The sequence below is a fragment of the Gadus chalcogrammus genome, chromosome 13 (genome assembly GCF_026213295.1).
Source record: "Gadus chalcogrammus isolate NIFS_2021 chromosome 13, NIFS_Gcha_1.0, whole genome shotgun sequence".
NCBI lineage: Eukaryota > Metazoa > Chordata > Actinopteri > Gadiformes > Gadidae > Gadus > Gadus chalcogrammus.
The window spans coordinates 17,263,903-17,282,155 of record NC_079424.1 but is presented as its reverse complement, the minus strand read 5'-3'; the positions used below and the strand labels follow the sequence as shown (position 1 = coordinate 17,282,155).

Genomic DNA, 18,253 nt, shown 5'->3' with positions numbered 1-18,253 from the left:
TTTCATATAGCCTATTGCAATCATTGCATGCATACCCCTCATATGCTAATTGGATAATAGTTTGCAGGGTGCTTTTAATTGCCTCCTTGATGTAATGCAATTTACGTATTTTTATTCTCTCTCTCTCTCTCTCTCTCTCTCTCTCTCTCTCTCTCTCTCTCTCTCTCTCTCTCTCTCTCTCTCTCACTCTCTCTCTCTCTCTCTCACTCTCTCTCTCTCTCTCTCTCTCTCTCTCTCTTTATCTCTCTTTCTCTCTCTCTCTCTCTCTCTCTCTCTCTTGAACGTGCAGGCTACAACGTCATTATCGTGGTCTGCACAAACTTGTCATCATGCGTGCATTCTGCTAACTGCACTGTCCATTACTACTTAATAGGAATTAATTTCTAGCCTAGGCTATTTCCTTGTTTTTCGGGGATTCAGTGGGCTCGTCAGAACAACCAATACCGCACTGACCGCTTCTAAATATCTCAACTGAAATTACCCTTACTGGTAACGTTGTCCGCATCCGTATCTCTAAGTTGCATACAAAAACTGAATGAGGTATGTAGGCCTGCTTAAGGTTTTTTTGTTTATACTGTATGTATTCAGGAAGTCTCGAGGAAGTCTCGAGACTTTCTGAATACAACCTCTTCCGTTAACCACCTCTTTAGCAATAGAACCCTTTTAGAACTGACCGCATTCAGACTCCTCTGAACTTAAAGTTCATAAGTCGGCTCAGAGAATTATGAACCTTTGATAGTTCTTTTTCATGATTCTCCTTTCTGACCATTTGTCTGTCTGTCTTTCTCTCTGTCTTTCTTTAGTTGGATGGTTGCATATCACCGTAGTCGTGTCAGTGCTGTTGTTGGTCATCTGCTTGGTCGCTGGTGGGTTTGTCTACTCCAAAATACCATGATGGGACGGTACTGATTCCAACCTTGGAAGTATTTCCTAAGAGGCAATGAGCTTTTGGTTGTGGCCCAATAGCTGCCAACTGCCATTCATGGAATGAAATGAAGAATGTACTGTTGATCCTCCCATCTGAGTTGGTATATCATACTCATTGCTGTCGTCCTTTGTGGTCTGGTATCCATGACTATCCATAGGGGTTGGTTATTGTAATTAATAGGGTATGGGAAAAATAATAAATTCTTCGATGCATCGCGATTCACTCTAGAACGATACCGTCTCGATGCAGATAAATTAATAATCAGAATAAAAAATAAATAATAATAATAATAATTTGTTTGCCTACTGCAACATTCTTTTCGCCAGAGAGGGATAATTTTAGAAATTTTTAAATTATTTAATTTATCTTCAGTGTGTATTGGCCAATCTGATTTGTCTTGACACGATTGCGAATCAGCCTACGCATAGCATGCACGCAAACTCACAGAAAGACACAAGAACTCCTACTAATTCCTGCTTTTTCTTTAATGACATAGAAAAGAAAGATTAGAAAGAAAAGAAAACTGAAACCTATTTTTTTTACATGCTCCCATATTGTGTTGTAATGCAAGCTGCATTGATTATTGCATTGTTCATATGTGTGACAAAAGCTTTTTCTCTAATAAAATATTAGATAAGTTAAATCATCTGTTGATGTCTTTAATGATCATCACAAGAGTAGAAAGTGATTAGCAAACTCTGAGTAGCAAACACAGATTTGCTACTGTGATTTTCAATATATATTTTTGAAAATCACGCATGGAATGTACATAAAATAAATTGTTGCATCGATAATCGTTTTAGAATCGAATCGTTGACCTCAAAATCGGAATCGAATCGTGAGGTGCCAAGAGATTCCTAAACCTTGTAATTAACAATAATTTCTTACAGGCCGGACTTTCTTGACGCTATTTTTATATGATGATTAGGGGTGATTTTTTATAAGAAATTGCTTTCCTGCTGTACGATTTAATCAACTTTTATTAAAAACTTTTCTGCTTTAACAATTTTCTGTCTAAATTCTGTTATGGGCGTCTTGATAACAGCTTATTACAGTGTACGACTAATGTAATTTCAAGTCATTATACTTTAATTCTATACTAGAATTCCCATATGGTAAATAATAACTTCAAATTCATTTTTATATGTATCAGGTCATGTCAAATCATGTTTGATTTCAATTCCAGTTCCGCTTCTCCCCGAATTGCGGTTCTCTTATTTTCCACAACACCACCCATTTGTCCCTTCTTTAAACTCATCATCGGGTGGTACTCACTACGTTGCTCATCATTCTGTGAATGGATGTCGCTACGGGAGCACTACGTCTGTGCTCCCGTCGCCACCTGAATCGCAAGGTGAAAGTAACACCAGCGTGTGTTACCGCTCTCCGCCCGTGGTCGCTGCGCTGCGCACGGTTCTGACAGCGGGCGTCCCGCTGGGGGCGGTGTCGTCCAGGGTAACCATGACAACGGACGCGTCCTTGTCAGGGTGGGGTGCGATAATGATGCGCAGAGCAGTGAACGGCACCTGGAGTCGAAATCTAGCTCTGGCTCACATAAACCTCCTAGAACTTTGGGCAGTGTTCCTTGCTCTAAAAAACTTCCTACAATTTATCCACGGCCGCCATGTCTTGGTAAAGACAGACAATTCCACTGTAGTGGCATAGGTCAACCGGCAGGGCGGCACTCGCTCACTGAAACTACACGAGTTAGCTCGAGAAATTATCTTGTGGAGCAGGGACTCCTGTCCCTTCTGGGGACACATGTACCGGGTGTCCTGAACAGAGGAGCAGATCTTATGTCCAGAGGAAACCCCCCTGTACGGGGAATGGACAAATATGGCGGAGATACGGCTTGGCAGCCGTAGATCTCTTCGCCTCGCTGGAAAACACTCAGTGCCCGTTGTTTTTCTCCCTGTCAGACGTAAGGGCTCCCCTAGGGGTAGATGGATCTCCCCCACCCTAGCCAGGGTGAGAGAACAGAGTCTGTCGCTAATCCTGATAGCGCCGCGGTGGCCATCCAAACATTGGGTGGCGGAAATAGTGCAACTCCTGGCGGGCGACCCATGGCCCCTTCCCCTGCGCAGGGATCTCCTCTCCCAAGCGGGCGGGGAGATTTACCATCCGCACCCGGTACGCGTAGCGCTCTGGGCTTGGCCCTTGAGAGGTGGAACTTGCAAGGGCTCTTTCCACTCGCCGGCTCTACAGTGGCAAGTGGCGGGTTTTTGAGGACTGGTGCGACTCGAGGCACGCCATTCCATATCAGTGTTCCGTGGTGGACCTACTGTGTTTCCTACAGGGATTATTGGAAAAGCGTAAGGCCTTTTCCACGATCAAAGTGTACTTGGCGGCAATCTCAGCTTGTCATGTTGGCTTTGGGGATAAGCCTGCAGGGCAGCATCCCTTGGTCTGTCGCTTCATGAAGGGGGCGCGTCGCAAGCTCCCAGTTTCCAGGCCCCTGGTCCCTTTGTGGGATTTATCGGTGGTGCTGGATGCCCTGTCTCATCACCCTTTTGTGCCGTTGGAGGCGGTGGGGATGAAGTTTGTGTCGCTGAAGGTGGTGTTGCTCTTAGCTTTAACCACAGCTAAGCGTGTGAGTGATCTACAGGCATTGTCTATCCGTCCTTCCTGATTGCAGTTTGCTCCGGGGATCTCCAAGGTCTGCCTGCGGCCCAATCCGGCTTTTGTCCCTAAGGTGGTTGAGTCGACCTATAGGTGTCTCACGGTGGAACTGTCTGCGTTTCACCCGCCTCCGTTCTCCTCTGCGGAGGAGCAGAGACTCAATACATTATGCCCAGTACGGGCCCTACATGTATATGTGAGTCGGTCAGCTGCTTTTCGGAAAGGGGATCAGCTGTTCGTGTCTTGGGCCACTCCCCATAGAGGAAAGCCTTTGTCCCGCCAGAGGCTATCCCACTGGATTGTGGAGGCCATATGTCTTGCTTATGAAAGTAGGGGCTTGCAGCCCCCCCATGGCTTGAGGGCCCACTCCACAAGGGGTATGGCTACTTCATGGGCCTTATTCAGGGGAGTGTCGGTGCATGACATTTGTGCTGCGGCGAGCTGGGCTACGCCTCACACCTTTGTTAGGTTTTATAGGCTGGATGTCTCAGGGCCTTCTGTTTCTCAAGCCGTGCTGGAGACGATCTCACCAGACTCAAAGTGATGTTTGCTGCCTGGCTGAATTTGCATGGCTTCGGGAGACATATGCAATACGGGAGTGGTCTATATCTCCCATAGTGAAACACAGAGCGAAGTTAGAAAAATAACTTTGGGTTACTTAACGTAATCCCTGGTTCTTTGATAACAGAGTGAGGTGTTTCACCAACGCGTCCCTCCTTGCATTTACACGGAAAGAAACCGGTATAGAATGATTTGAGGAGGGCGGGTCGACTGTATAAGTGCAGGGGGCGGGACCCTGTGACACATCGACCTGTCTGTCAAGGACAGACGTGGTGCAATTGGAGCTTCCAGTAGTAGGTCACGCCTAGGTGATTCGCACCTCACTCTGTTATCACAGAACCAGGGATTATGTTAAGTAACCCAAAATGAATCTGGCTCTGCCTACCATAACGTGCTTGGTAACCAACCATTTAAAAAGGGAGTCAATCTTAAAAACCAGTGTGGTTCTTGGCAAGTGAAAGCAGGGTTGCTACATTTTGTGTCTGAAGTAAACAAAAGCAAACAGAACAAAGCAGAAGTTGTGACTTGGCTGCACTCACTGGCAAAAAATTGTTTATAGTAACAATGGCAAGGCAACATTATTCATGTAGCAATTTTCATACAAGAGGCACACTCAAAGTGTTTCACATAGAAACATCGTCATACAATTAAATGAAATAATAAAATAAAATATACATGCAAAAGAAAACGAAGGCAAAGTAAAAAAATTGCATCGTAGAAGTATTCAAATAAAATAGATACGTAAAAGAAAAAAAAATTCTCACAGTTGGACACATTTTTCAATACCCTAAAGCCACTACAAATGGTTTACAGTAAAAACAGTAAACAAATACATGTAGCTATTCTGTAACGACTGTTTTTGCATTTCAGGTCCCTTACTTGCTGTGAGCTGGGAACATCGGTCCCTTCATACAGGACACTTCTACTTATGATGTCACTAAGTCACAATATGCTGTCAGGAATGGCTGGCTTGTAATGGCTAATCACAATTCACACCTGGTGGTATAATAGGGTCCCTTAGGTAATTACCCTAGGGTAATTGTTGTTTAATTGTAGGTAGCTCAATGTCCACACTTGTATCTATGCTACATGAACAACATTTTATTTTGTTATGATCAGAACGGTTTCACTTGTGTATCAAATGTATCTTAAGAGTCACCTTTAGCCTACAAACAACCCTACCATCCTTTGGCGCTTTAACACACACAAGTTCAATGTTTGTTGAACATTACACATAAACTAAACAATTTTTTTGAAATAATGTTTAACAAGATCTTTATGTGCTGTTTCTCACTGGCTATTGTGGCAACCCAGCTTGGTGAATGAGCCGCCTCCTTCCAATCAGCACACCAACTGAAGCTTACTTCAAGCCAAAATGGCACTTTTATTAAATCATATATCAAACTGAGCAAACAAAACCAGCTTTGGAGGAATCAATGTCTATTTCCTCCGGGTGGAAGCACATCACCCACAAGACTGGTCTCTCCGCACACGCGAACCAGGAGAGCCCTCAACGAGTGTGGAAGCATGCTTTTTAAAGCATGCTTCCCACCTGCTCCTCAGGTGCTCCGCATCTCAATGATTGGCACCGATGTTTCTTGCTGGCGCCATCTATCGGAGAAATCTGTGGTACACCGCCTCCACAACCTGCCCCCTTGGCCTCCAGGGGTGCTGTGCCAGAGACGGGTTGCCACACTATATATTTTTTCCATCACGATATACGTAGCTCTATTTATCTTCATCATCCAATCAGGCAGATGTGTCTTAGTATGTGAGAGAACGAGTTTAAACCCCATTTTCCGGTACAGGGAAATGGCAGCCGTTAGACTGGAGGAGGTCACTAGGGTAACCTTGGAAATCCCACGCTGCTTGCAGAAGTCAAGAACTGTCTGAACCATTCTAGATCCAAGGCCCTTTTGGCGTGTCGCAGGCAAATCTATCATTCTGAACAATTCGCCGTACCTCTCTGCACCGTTCTTCTTGGCCACAACAGCCACCATACCCACCACCTTCCCTGTGGCAACAGTCTCTACCACCCAGAAGCAGTCGTCTGGCTGTGCCATGTAGCTCGCCGGTATGTCCTGCATGTCCGTCTTGAGGCTGTCTCTGGCATTGTCAGCATACAACTTGTGGCAGCAGTAGTAGACTAGGCCTGCCCAGCCAGAAACAAGCACAAGGGCTCCTAAACCAGAGGCCAGGAGGTAGCCAGTGACGCCCAGACCCAGGGAGAAGCACAGGTAGAGCGGGCTGCTCATAGCATTTCTAAAACATGGCCAGATCTGCTCATGTGTGACTTGGGAGTACAGGGACAGGACTGTCTCCTTGTCAGGGTCCTTATACCTACGAATGGTCCACTCCATGTCTACTTGAGGGAAGGAAATGACAAAGATGTCAAAGAAAGACCAATTTAGTCCAATGTTACATTAGTCAAAGGCAATATATGAATGACATGCGTATGATAATCATTAAATAAATGACATAAAAGAAGTAGGCTAGAATACAAAAATGGAATGGGAATAGGTTTCTATATAATTTCACTGCAAAATAAAAAAGGCATTACTTACTTTAATTAGTTTGAAATGCGCGTGAGGCAGATAGTGTATTTTTCCACCCTGCGCAACAAATTCACTTCGAAGAATCGGCCTCCGCAGAGTTGTTTTCTAACTTCGGTGGCTGTCAATTATCTGCAGTGTAAGATTTGTATGCTACAGGTTTCCAAGCAGGTTATTTTCCAGGTTAATGACTGCTATGTGCTGAGATTTGTGTTAGACTAAAAGACACATATAGACATAGAGACAAAAGATACTGCTGCGATTATGGTAGTAGAGGCAATAAGCACACTTTATCGCTCAGTTGAAACAATCAGACAAAAGGCTTTTTGTCTGACTAAACAGGGATTAGATCTGTGATGTCTGAAATGAAATATGTAATTGTTTTTGTCCAATGTTATGACCAGTGTAATTAAGTATTTTTTTTGTAATACACAATGAAATACAGAACTGCTGGAGATAACAAGTAAGTTTCTCTCTGTGTTGTGAGGCCCTTCCGCTTGGCCTCCCCAGAATCGCCTTGATACTCTTGCCATTGTGATTATACATGCCCTTCATAGTGTTTGTCTTACCACCAAATTGCGCTCAAGTTAAATTTTTGGTCTGCGCAAGGATGCTCACCACAAAAATGAGACGTGAGAGTGAAAGAAACGCTGTTAGGATTGCTGTCACACTCTCATATGTCGACGAAAAAGTTTGGTCTGGTCTAGTTGATTGTCTGGTTGACCTCCTGAGTTTGAATTCCGTTTCCTTATGAGTCAGCTATTGAAATGTGTTTTGCTATTATGGTTGACAATAATAAGTACATTTAAAGTAAGAAAATTGGACACCTTTTAATTAAAAGCATCGAACATTTTTTGAACTATTTAATTTTAAGAAGCTAAAAATTATCAGAATGAAGAGGCTTTAAGTTCGGACGCCTCAATGAATAATGCTTGAACCAACCCAGAACGTGAGGCACTTAATCTTTTACTGGATAACCTAATAATCTGCTAGCATTGGTCAAACTCATTAATCTCCATCAACTGTGCAATCCTCAAAAATGCCAACAGCCAATGAAGCAGGTTGGGTACGCCTACAATCATAGAACGACAGTGTTATGTTTTTTTCATGACGACCAATAAAAAACAGCAGTGTTACCCCTTGTGTTCTTTTTCATGACGACCAATAAAAAACAAGTGTTACCCCTTATGTTTTTTTTCTTGACGACCAATAAAAAACTACAGTGTTACCCCTTATGTTTTTTTTCATGACGACCAATAAAAACATCAGTGTTACCCCTTATGGTTTTTTTCATGACGACCAAAGAAAGATGACAGTGTCACCCCTCATGTTTCATTTGGTAAAAACGACAGTGTTACCCCCTATGTTTTCTTCGATACATTTCGACACTGTTACCCCTTATGGGTTTTTCATGACGACAGATAAAGAACGACAGTGTTACCCTTTACGTTTCATTTGATAAAAACTACAGTGTTACCCCTTATGTTATTTTCCCATGATGACTGATGAAAAACAACAGTTTTACCCCTTATACTTTTTTTTCATGACGACCAATAAAAAAGCGACAGTGTTACACCTTTTGTTTTTTTTCATGACGACCAATAATATTATGTTTTTTTTTCACAGCGACCAATAAATAGCAACAGTATTTTCCCTTATTTTTTTTCATGACGACCTGTCTACGTTTTTGCGGGGATCCGAACCTGTGCTGTTTAAAGTATTAACCTCCGAACTTATCAATGCACCATCAAGACAACGAATAAAGACATCACAATGGTTATACTTGACTTTATAATTCGCATGAAATAGAAATAAGAGTCTTCCAACAGAGAACATCAAGCGGACTTGAACCCCGGTCTCCAGGGGGTTAGCTCACAGCTCTCTCCACTTCCCACTGAGATTTGTAATATAATTATGCCTGAGGTAATATATGACAATAGTGCAATAGACATGATAGCATTACGTTTAAAAGATATTGCATTTTCCACAGAAATTGAGCCGCGGTCTCCAGTGGGTTAGGCAGAGTGCACTCCACTTTTTTCATGAAGACCAATAAAAAACAACAGTGTTACCCCTTGTGTTTTTTTTCATGACGACCAATAAAAAAAAACAGTGTTACCCCTTATGTTTTTTTTCATGACGACCAATAAAAAACATCAGTGTTACCCCTTATGGTTTTTTTCATGACGACCAAAGAAAGATGACAGTGTCACCCCTCATGTTTCATTTGGTAAAAACGACAGTGTTACCCCCTATGTTTTCTTCGATACATTTCGACACTGTTACCCCTTATGGGTTTTTCATGACGACAGATAAAGAACGACAGTGTTACCCTTTACGTTTCATTTGATAAAAACTACAGTGTTACCCCTTATGTTATTTTCCCATGATGACTGATGAAAAACAACAGTTTTACCCCTTATACTTTTTTTTCATGACGACCAATAAAAAAGCGACAGTGTTACACCTTTTGTTTTTTTTCATGACGACCAATAATATTATGTTTTTTTTCACAGCGACCAATAAATAGCAACAGTATTTTCCCTTATTTTTTTTCATGACGACCTGTCGACGTTTTTGCGGGGATCCGAACCTGTGCTGTTTAAAGTATTAACCTCCGAACTTATCAATGCACCATCAAGACAACGAATAAACACATCACAATGGTTATACTTGACTTTATAATTCGCATGAAATAGAAATAAGAGTCTTCCAACAGAGAACATCAAGCGGACTTGAACCCCGGTCTCCAGGGGGTTAGCTCACAGCTCTCTCCACTTCCCACTGAGATTTGTAATATAATTATGCCTGAGGTAATATATGACAATAGTGCAATAGACATGATAGCATTACGTTTAAAAGATATTGCATTTTCCACAGAAATTGAGCCGCGGTCTCCAGTGGGTTAGGCAGAGTGCACTCCACTTTTTTCATGAAGACCAATAAAAAACAACAGTGTTACCCCTTGTGTTTTTTTTCATGACGACCAATAAAAAAAAACAGTGTTACCCCTTATGTTTTTTTTCATGACGACCAATAAAAAACGACAGGGTCACCCCTTATGTTTTTTTTCATTCAGACCAATAAAAAACAACAGTGTCACCCCTCATGTTTCATTTGATAAAAACGACAGTATTACCCCCTATGTTTTATTCGATACATTTCGACAGTGTTACCCCTTATGGGTTTTTCATGATGACAGATAAAGAACGACAGTGTTACCCTTTACGTATCTTTTGATAAAAACAACAGTGTTACCCCTTATATTTTATTCGACAAGGACTGTTTCTTTTTGTTTTCAAATATGTTTTTTTTGATGACGACCAATAAAATACGACAGTGTTACCCCTTATATTTTATTTGACAAAGACAACAGTGTTACCCCTTATGTTTTTTTTCATGACGACCAATAAAAAACAACAGTGTTACCCCTTATGTTTTTATTCATGACGACCAATAAAAAAACAACAGTGTTACCCCTTATGTTTTCTTTCATGACGACCAATAAAAAACAACAGTGTTACCCCTTACGTTTTTTTTCATGACGACCAATAAAAAACAACAGTGTTACCCCTTATGTTTTTTTTCATGACGACCAATAAAAACATGACAGTGTAACCCCTTATGTTTTTTTCATGGCGACCAATAAAAAACGACAGTGTTACCCCTTATGGTTTTTTTCATGATGACCAAAGAAAAACGACAGTGTCACCCCCTATGTTTTATTCGATACATTTCGACAGTGTTACCCCTTATGGGTTTTTCATGACGACAGATAAAAAACGACATAGTTACCCATCAAGTTTCATTTGATAAAAAGGACAGTGTTACCCCATATATTTAATTTGACAAGGACGATTTTTTTTTCATGACGACCAATAGAAAACAACAGTAGTACCCCTGTCGACATCTTTGCGGGGATCCGAACCTGAGCTGTTTGGCGTGTTAACCTCCGAACTTATCAATACACCATCAAGACACTGAATATAGTCATCACAATGGTTATACTTGACTTTAGAATTCGCATGAAATAGAAATAAGAGCCTTCCAACCGGACTTGAACCCTGGTCTCCAAGGGGTTAGCTCACAGCTCTCTCCACCTCCCACTGAGATTTGTAATTTGATAATGTCTGAGGTTATATATGACAATATATATGCAATAGACATGATAGCATTACGTTTCAAATTAAAGATATTGTGTTTTCCACAGAAATTGAGCCGCGGCCGCCAGAGTGCACTCCACTGCACCACTGAGGCGATGACAATACACAATAATCAATCATCAATAAAGAGGATTTACATGACATTAAAATGTATGTGTGTATTATTATTATTTCCCTTATCTTTTTTTCATGACGACCAATAAAAAACGACAGTGTTACCGTTACCCCTTATGTTTTTCTTCATGACGACCAATAAAAAACAACAGTGTTGCCCCTTATGGTTTTTTTCATGACAACCAAAGAAAAATAACAGTGTCACCCCTCATGTTTCATTTAATAAAAACGACAGTGTTACCCCTTATGTTTTTTTCATGATGACCGATAAAAAACAACAGTGTTACCCCTTATGTTTCATTTGATTAAAACGACAGTGTTACCCCTTGTGTTTTTTTTCATGACGACCAAAGAAAAACAACAGTGTTACTCCCTATGTTTTATTTGATAAATATCAACAGTGTTACCCCTTTTGTTTTTTTCATGACAACCAATAAAAAACAACAGTGTAACCCCTTATGTTTTTTTTCATGACGACCAATAAAAAACAACAGTGTCATAGATCGCTAACTAGCAGAGAGTTGTAAGCACTTTCCACCCTTTTCAGTGGAGGAATTGGACTCCCTAAGCAATGTTATACTTAAAAGGAGCAAGTAAGTTACATATTAATTTAGTCTTTCGGCCTGTAGCATATAAACAAAATGAAGCAACTGTCCCATATTTCTAACTGCATTTGAAGTAGACATTGAGACTCACAAAAAATGGACGCTATAGGACAGTGATCATGATTTGTCTCAATATCAGAATAACAACAATGGGTCAAATAGCAATGGCTGGTGGAATGGCCATGAAGTAGGTCTGTATATGCAGTGTAAGCTTGTCCAGGCCCTGCAAGTCAGGATGTAGGCTATGAATCTGAATGAAAAGCAGGTAAATACAGTAGGTAGTGGCCATCCCCAAAATGCACCAGAATACAGGAAATCAAATCTATTAAATTCCAAAAAAATTATGGGGGGGGGGAGAACCTCAGACCCCCTGTCTATTACTGTGCCCCACCAACATGTTTGATTGCCAGCCGCCACTGAGAATGACCAATGGAAATAATTCTCTGCACAATTTGAATTGTGTTTAAATATGCTACAGTGGTCATTTGTTTAGCCAATTCATGTTAAACAATGAGGGTTTTGATTGTTGGGTCGGTCCTTTGATCGAGCGTTTGTGTTTTCTTTGTTTTTGTTATCATTGCTTTATTGGCCTAATTTGAGGAGAAATCTATGCCATAAACAGACATTTTTTAGGCCTTTATTACACGGGTCTTCTCAATGCCGTGGAACGCTCCGTTCTCTTGCAAGGGTAGTAGTCCGGTAACTTCTCAACCCCATCGTCTTCGGTTGCTAAGCGACGTCAACGTCTATTGTAAATTGTAATTGTAATTGTAAAAAGACACACCATGTGAAGTTATTTTCCAAATAAGATTTGAAAAGCTTTGGAAGTTTATTTACAACACTATGTACATGGTTTCGGAGTAGTAGGCCTACACTTTGACATTTTAATACAGTTCAGCGAGAAAGGCGACGAAGAATAAGAAGGGGGCGTTCCAGTCTGCGTAAACGGGAACCCCCACCACACGAGAGCGCCCTTTTGCGTCTGCAGTGGGATGATGTTGGCCCTGTCCAGCACCCAGGGTGCACAACAGGGTTTAATTTCTACAATGGCGGTCACCAAAAGGATTTCTTGGACATCAATAGGAAAGACCTGATATTGATAATTGTCTTTGTACTGCAATGTAGTCTTTTGGCCAGTGGATGGCGAGACCTTGGATTCCTGTATTCCTAATAGTTGCCCTTTTAAGATCTTTTTATGTTCTAATTCTGCTTACGCTGAAAAAACAGCTCTCTCTTCTCTGTTGAGGGGAGAGCAGAAGCAGGTTGGGTACGCCTACAATCATAGAACTAGTGTTATAATATCATAACTATCGTTACTGTGTTTGTCATTTTTATTACTCTGTCGCACGGAAGGGACGATTCTGTCGACCAATCAACGAACGGCGTGTTTAGCTCCAACTTTTACCCTTTCAGACCACTTGGAACCCCAACGGAGGAGTACTGAAAAATAGGTACGGCTAATCGCTCCTTCCCCGACCACTTTTGGCGGTGGAAACGCGAACCGCACCTTATCGAACCTAAACGCACCTTTAACATACCGCACCGCTTGTGGAAATGCACCATAAATATTGCCAGACGCAACAGACTTGTGGACTACATTGCAGCTCAGATTCTTGTGTGGCAGATGATAAGATCGTTAAACACACTACTGTAGGGGAGAGTGGGGTAAAGTGAGACATTTTTTACATCTGCTCCCCTCTAAGCGAGCTAGAATGACAGACAAATCAGTAAAATGTACACATTTCCTATTAATTCAGGATGTTTCCTAGCAATAGAAATTATCAGAATGTATTCAGGACGAAGGGCAGTGAAAATATGATTGTTTTTTAAAAAGTGGTCTTGTGTCTCACTTTACACAACACACAACAGGGTTTAATTTCTACATTGGCGGTCACTAAAAGGATTTCATGGACATCCATAGGAATGTCTCAAGCCTTCTTTGAATATGGTAAACTGATTGACCTCATTCAAAGTCATTTTCAAAAATGAGAGATAAGTTATTTTGCCTGATATTCACTTCCACTCCTTCTCAAATGGACTGTATGAAATGGCTTTCCAACTTAGCCAGAGCCAGTTTCAAAAACTACAATTTAGGAAGAATGACCACCATAATTGTATACACCTTGATGTTACGACCACATGTGTATGATATTGATACGCGTCAAAAGTAGAACAAGGAATAAGTAATAAATGACATGTCTGGGTCGTTTTTTTTGACACATTTTTGTAATCACTCACTGTCTGGCAATTTGGTTGCATGTTTGTTGCATGGTTATGGATATTCCTTATGATATTTAGTATTGCATAGAAAGGATGTGATGTAGTTGTATCAGCTAGACAAACATAACTTAATAATCGATTTGATAATTCCACGGTTTGTAATTCATGCTTTCTGTGTTACTACTTGTTATTGTTGTTATGTTGTGACTATGTGTCACTGTTCTCTTCATCGTTTTGCTTTATGGTAATTACCTATTAGATCATAAAGTAGTGTTAAAAAATTAGAGGGACTGCATAATTAAACAAAGAGTAACATACTGTATGGGGTTTCAGGGTGACATTTAATTATTGTGTGACTGTATATGGTCAGCCTACTGCTGAAATAATTGTCAATGTTGGTGAGTTGTCACCAGTTGGCGATGTGGGTGGGAGGGTGGGTCCAGGAGTTCCTTTAGCCCCTGACAGGGACGTGGTTGCCCAATCCTCTCCAACCATCTGCTGAATGGGGTAGAGCCTAACCTCTTTGTGGAGTGGAAAGGCTCTTTCATGGCTTCACCTAAATTACACTTTAATAGGCTCCTCCACAGCAGAGTAGCCATTGATGCAGCATGGGTATCATTTATTTTTGTATCTCCATTTCATAATTTGGAAATTGAATGTCAGTGAATAGTGAGATACCTTCCCTTCAAATAAATAATGAATAATTGCTTTATTTGAAAGACTTTTAGGTGAAAAGGTTAAATTAAATCTATCCTTACGGACATTATGTGTCCAAGGGGCAAACATGTTCAGCATGAGGAATTGGGCAGTGCGCTTGACAAGGAAATGGAAGAGATCACACTGTCCTGTGATCTCTCTCACTGCCTTCACCTCCATTATATCAACAGCCAAATCTGCCTTCTGCCTGACCAAAATCAACCCCTCCGCCTCCAAACCCAGGAAACTGATTTCCATGTTATTTTTCCTCGTCACCCCTCCCCTTCCTTCCTCACTCACAGCTGAGGGCTTTGTTACCTACTTTACCCAGAAGGTGAAGGACTTCATCTCCTCTTTTACCCCTGCCACCATCCTCCCTCCCCATATCCCTACATGTTTTACCCACCTTGTCCCTCTCTCCTCCGAAGATGTCAACAGAGTAGTTTTGTCTGACCACGCCACCGCTGGACCCGATCCCCTCCTCACTCCTCCAGGCTCCTGTGGCTGCTGATGGTCAACAGATGTGGTTAATCAGTAATCAATGGAACTGGAGTGAACAATCCTTTAAAAGAACCACCGTTACTTCTGAGAGGTATTTAGTTTACAGGGCCTGGCAATTGGTTTGTAGAGCAAAACCCAGCAACACCTGAAAAAAAACGACATGCATGTTCCTTGTTCAATCTCTTTGAGGTAATGTCAATATTGAAACTTGAATGTGAAGAAACTACACTTAATTGTGAAATCACCTGACTTACTCTTACTCTATTCCCAGGTCAACCTGGATATTGTGTCTGATTGGGTGTATATTATCGCTACCAGTAGATAAAGGTATGACTTACTTTCTTTACAAACTTTTTCTCAAGTAACTAACAAGCAATAGGGTTGTAGGGAAGAGCAACATTAATGGGTTCATGTGGTCCCCTTTTAGGTTTTGGCTCAAACAATCCTTCACCAGCATGGAGTGACTTCAGCAGTCCTCGCTCTACTTATCCTGTTGGTCAAGCCGGCTCGGTGTATACTTATGGCAGCACACCGCAAGAGTACATTGGAAGAGCGCCTTCCACTTGGTCCCAGCAGAACAGTGACTCAAAGGCTGATGAAGGGGTCTACTCAAATGATGGCTCCAATATGGATGCTGGCGACTCTGGCTGGGCCAAGAGCGGTGCGATGGACTCTGGTAGTGATGCTCAGTACCCTGTTCCTGAAGGCTACCCTGAGGAGCTTGTCGCCCCCATGGACCAGGAGCTGGAGGAACCTGAGGAAGAGCCCGTGTTGAGCGACGTCTCTGACCTGGAGCCGGTCTACCACTTCAGTTCCGGGTCACGCTACCAGCAAGGCAGACAGGCCTTCTTCCTTGCCAGATACAACCCCGGAGAGCCTATGGTCGCCTCTGCTGACGCGTTGGTCTCTAACAGTTATGGAATGGGAAATGGTGAGGGAGGGCCAGGTGATCCAAGACAGCCTGGGAAGGGTGACTACTGATCAACTGCAATGTCTTTCATTTCTAATGGCTATATGAATAAATCTTGGCTTTCGGAATTAGTTTCCTTTGCTTTAATACAGGTTGCTAAGTTTAGCATTGCTAAGATGTGCATGAAGCACTGTGCTTTGGTGTCCATTGAACAAACTACATTATCCTGGATCCAACTCCTTGGGTATTGCAAGTACCCAAGGAGAACCAACTTGACCTTATATTCACGAGGTCCTGCGGTAACTCTGCTCTCTCTGTAACCCTGTTCCCTGTCTGACCATAATTTTAACTGCTCTCTCCTCTAAATCCTCTTCCTCCTTGGCTGTACAAATCTCTGCAGGCTTAAACGCAACAATAACAATAGGTATCCATAATCCAATTACATCCTGTGAACCTAATTAAGAGGCAAGTTTGGATGCTTAAATAATGCTTGAACCCACACAGAACTAGAGACTCTTTATGTTTAAATGGATTACCGCTAGGTGGCAGTATAGATCAAATAATTCCGGCCGCTGGTGCTCACTATTGTTGTTGACGGATTTCCCCTGTAAAGTGAGGAAACGAGTGCTCTGGGGACTAAACTGAGGTAATAGTGTGTCACCATTGGGACACCTAAAAGCTTATTGGTTTTAACTTAAACACTTCAAAATACAAGTTAAACAGAAGTGGTCTTCCAGTCTTGAACTAGCCCTCACATTTTCTTGCAATATGCTAGCATTGGTTAAACTCATTAATCTCCCTCAACTGTGCAATCCTCTACAATGCCAACAGCCAACCCTATGAAAGCTTTATTAGCAGGTGGACCAGGTGATTGAGCAGCTGAATGGGGGATTGTGGCGGCCCCTGTGGCCTGGGCGTATCACACAGCCTTTGTTGGCTCTTCATTAGTTACCGATGGGCAGGTGGGTCTTCTGTTTAGACAGTGTCCCAACAAGCTCAACCAGCCTTACAATATTGGCTTGCTTTCCAAACCCTCGCTGGACTGTTTTGCCTATACAGGTGGCATGTCTAGGGCCATTGTGTGCGGTTCTGTGTGTGTGTGTGGGGGGGGGGTGGTGTGTGTGTCAAGCAGCAGCGCTCTAACCCAAGGCCCTGCTCGGTCCTGGGTAGGTCGGCCCAGCCTACGTGAAATTCAACTCGGTGGTGAGTTTCATTGCTTCTCCTTGTCACGACCTGTAGAGCTTTATGGTGGTTTGCTGAAGAGAGAGAGAGAGAGTGGGTGTGGGTGTGTTTATTGATGTGTGTATTATGCGAGTGAGTGTATGTGTGTGTGTTTGTATTATGTTAGTGTGTGTGCGTGTGTGTGCACCTGTGTGTGTGTGTGTGTGTGTGTTTGTGTGTGTGTGTGATGTGAGTGTGTGTGACGTCTGCCTAGTCAAAATGCTTTTGTTTCCATTTATTAACCGAGGTTAATTTTTCTTTCTTTCTCCCCTCTTGCTCTCTTTCCCCCCCCCCCCACAAACAAACAGACAAACACACACACAAACACACACCGACACAGACATATAGACACACACACACACACACACACACACACACACACACGGGTTGATTATAAGGAGTTTATGGCTGACTGAAAAAAGAGTCACAGGAGAGAGAAAGAGAGAGAAAGTCTGAGGTTGAGACAGCTGTGATGGTCCAGCATACCAAGAGAGAGAGAGAGACACAGACAGACAGAGAGAGAGACAGAGAGAGAAACAGGCAGGCAGGCAGACAGACAGACAGACAGACAGACAGACAGAGGGGGAGAGGGGGAGAGATAGAGGTCTCTGTACCACTGCACCACACCCAGACTGCCGTCCAGCACAGAGAACTATTGTCTTCCTGGTTGCGTCTGTGATTCTGATGTCATGGCTTGTCCTTCTCCTCTGTGGTCAACACTCGCCACGCTCACACAGCCTTGTAGAAAGACACCCACACGTACCAACAACTGTTGGCGTATCAAATCTTCTTTCAGTGCAATACAGTGTGTGTACAGTAGGCGGCAGAGACTGGCCTCAGGCCTGGGAAACCCTGAGAACACACCTGTGCTTGTGGTGCCTCTTTTGACTTCATTTTTTGGTGGGCCTGGTTTGAATCTCATTTGTATCTCATTTCCATGGCAGTTGATGTTCCTCATGTATCCACCATTTGGTGGAAGCACATGCAAATGATTTGCCTTTCCTTTTCTTTCACCACAGGCCCTAGGTTTACTGTGCACACTGCATGTATGTCTGTGTCTGTCTATGGTGAAGTGTGTGTGCGTGTGTTTATCTGTTTCTGTCCCCTGTGTTTGAGAAAATGGGGGGGCTGGAGTTTGGTCAGGGAAGTGAGAAAGTTTGTTT

The 18,253-nt window shown here is 42.4% G+C and overlaps 2 protein-coding genes across 3 annotated transcripts; one reads left to right on the top strand and one right to left on the bottom strand.

Annotated features, from left to right (window-relative positions):
* Positions 1–2,304: 2,304 nt before the first annotated feature.
* LOC130402399 (N-acetyltransferase family 8 member 7-like) lies at positions 2,305–6,468 on the bottom strand. The gene is made up of 2 exons (XM_056606542.1): positions 5,800–6,468; positions 2,305–2,454 (listed from the first exon to the last, which is right to left on the bottom strand). The coding sequence occupies exons 1-2, from the start codon at positions 6,466–6,468 to the stop codon at positions 2,305–2,307; spliced, it is 819 nt and encodes a 272-aa protein (XP_056462517.1).
* A 6,384-nt stretch (positions 6,469–12,852) lies between these two features.
* LOC130402043 (uncharacterized) lies at positions 12,853–16,019 on the top strand. Of its 2 annotated transcripts, XR_008903912.1 has the most exons (4): positions 12,853–12,993; positions 14,887–15,148; positions 15,231–15,286; positions 15,387–16,019. XR_008903912.1 is itself a non-coding variant. In XM_056606128.1 (3 exons), the coding sequence occupies exons 1-3, from the start codon at positions 15,120–15,122 to the stop codon at positions 15,938–15,940; spliced, it is 639 nt and encodes a 212-aa protein (XP_056462103.1). In that variant the 5' UTR covers positions 15,039–15,119; the 3' UTR covers positions 15,941–16,019. The 2 variants fall into 2 exon arrangements, 1 of the variants encoding a protein (XP_056462103.1); XM_056606128.1 differs by lacking the exon at positions 12,853–12,993 and having other exon boundaries at positions 15,039–15,148.
* The last annotated feature ends 2,234 nt before the right edge of the window (positions 16,020–18,253 follow it).

Excerpts from the sequence above, each read along its gene's own strand:
- LOC130402399 (XM_056606542.1), bottom strand. The coding sequence starts at position 6,468 with ATGGAGTGGACCATTCGTAGGTATAAGGACCCTGACAAGGAGACAGTC. Across the intron at positions 2,455-5,799 it reads TGGAAAAAATATATAGTGTG|GTGCCGTTCACTGCTCTGCG; the intron begins GCAACCCGTCTC and ends TTTCGACTCCAG.
- LOC130402043 (XM_056606128.1), top strand. The coding sequence starts at position 15,120 with ATGCATGTTCCTTGTTCAATCTCTTTGAG. Across the intron at positions 15,149-15,230 it reads CCTTGTTCAATCTCTTTGAG|GTCAACCTGGATATTGTGTC; the intron begins GTAATGTCAATA and ends CTCTATTCCCAG. Across the intron at positions 15,287-15,386 it reads ATCGCTACCAGTAGATAAAG|GTTTTGGCTCAAACAATCCT; the intron begins GTATGACTTACT and ends GTCCCCTTTTAG.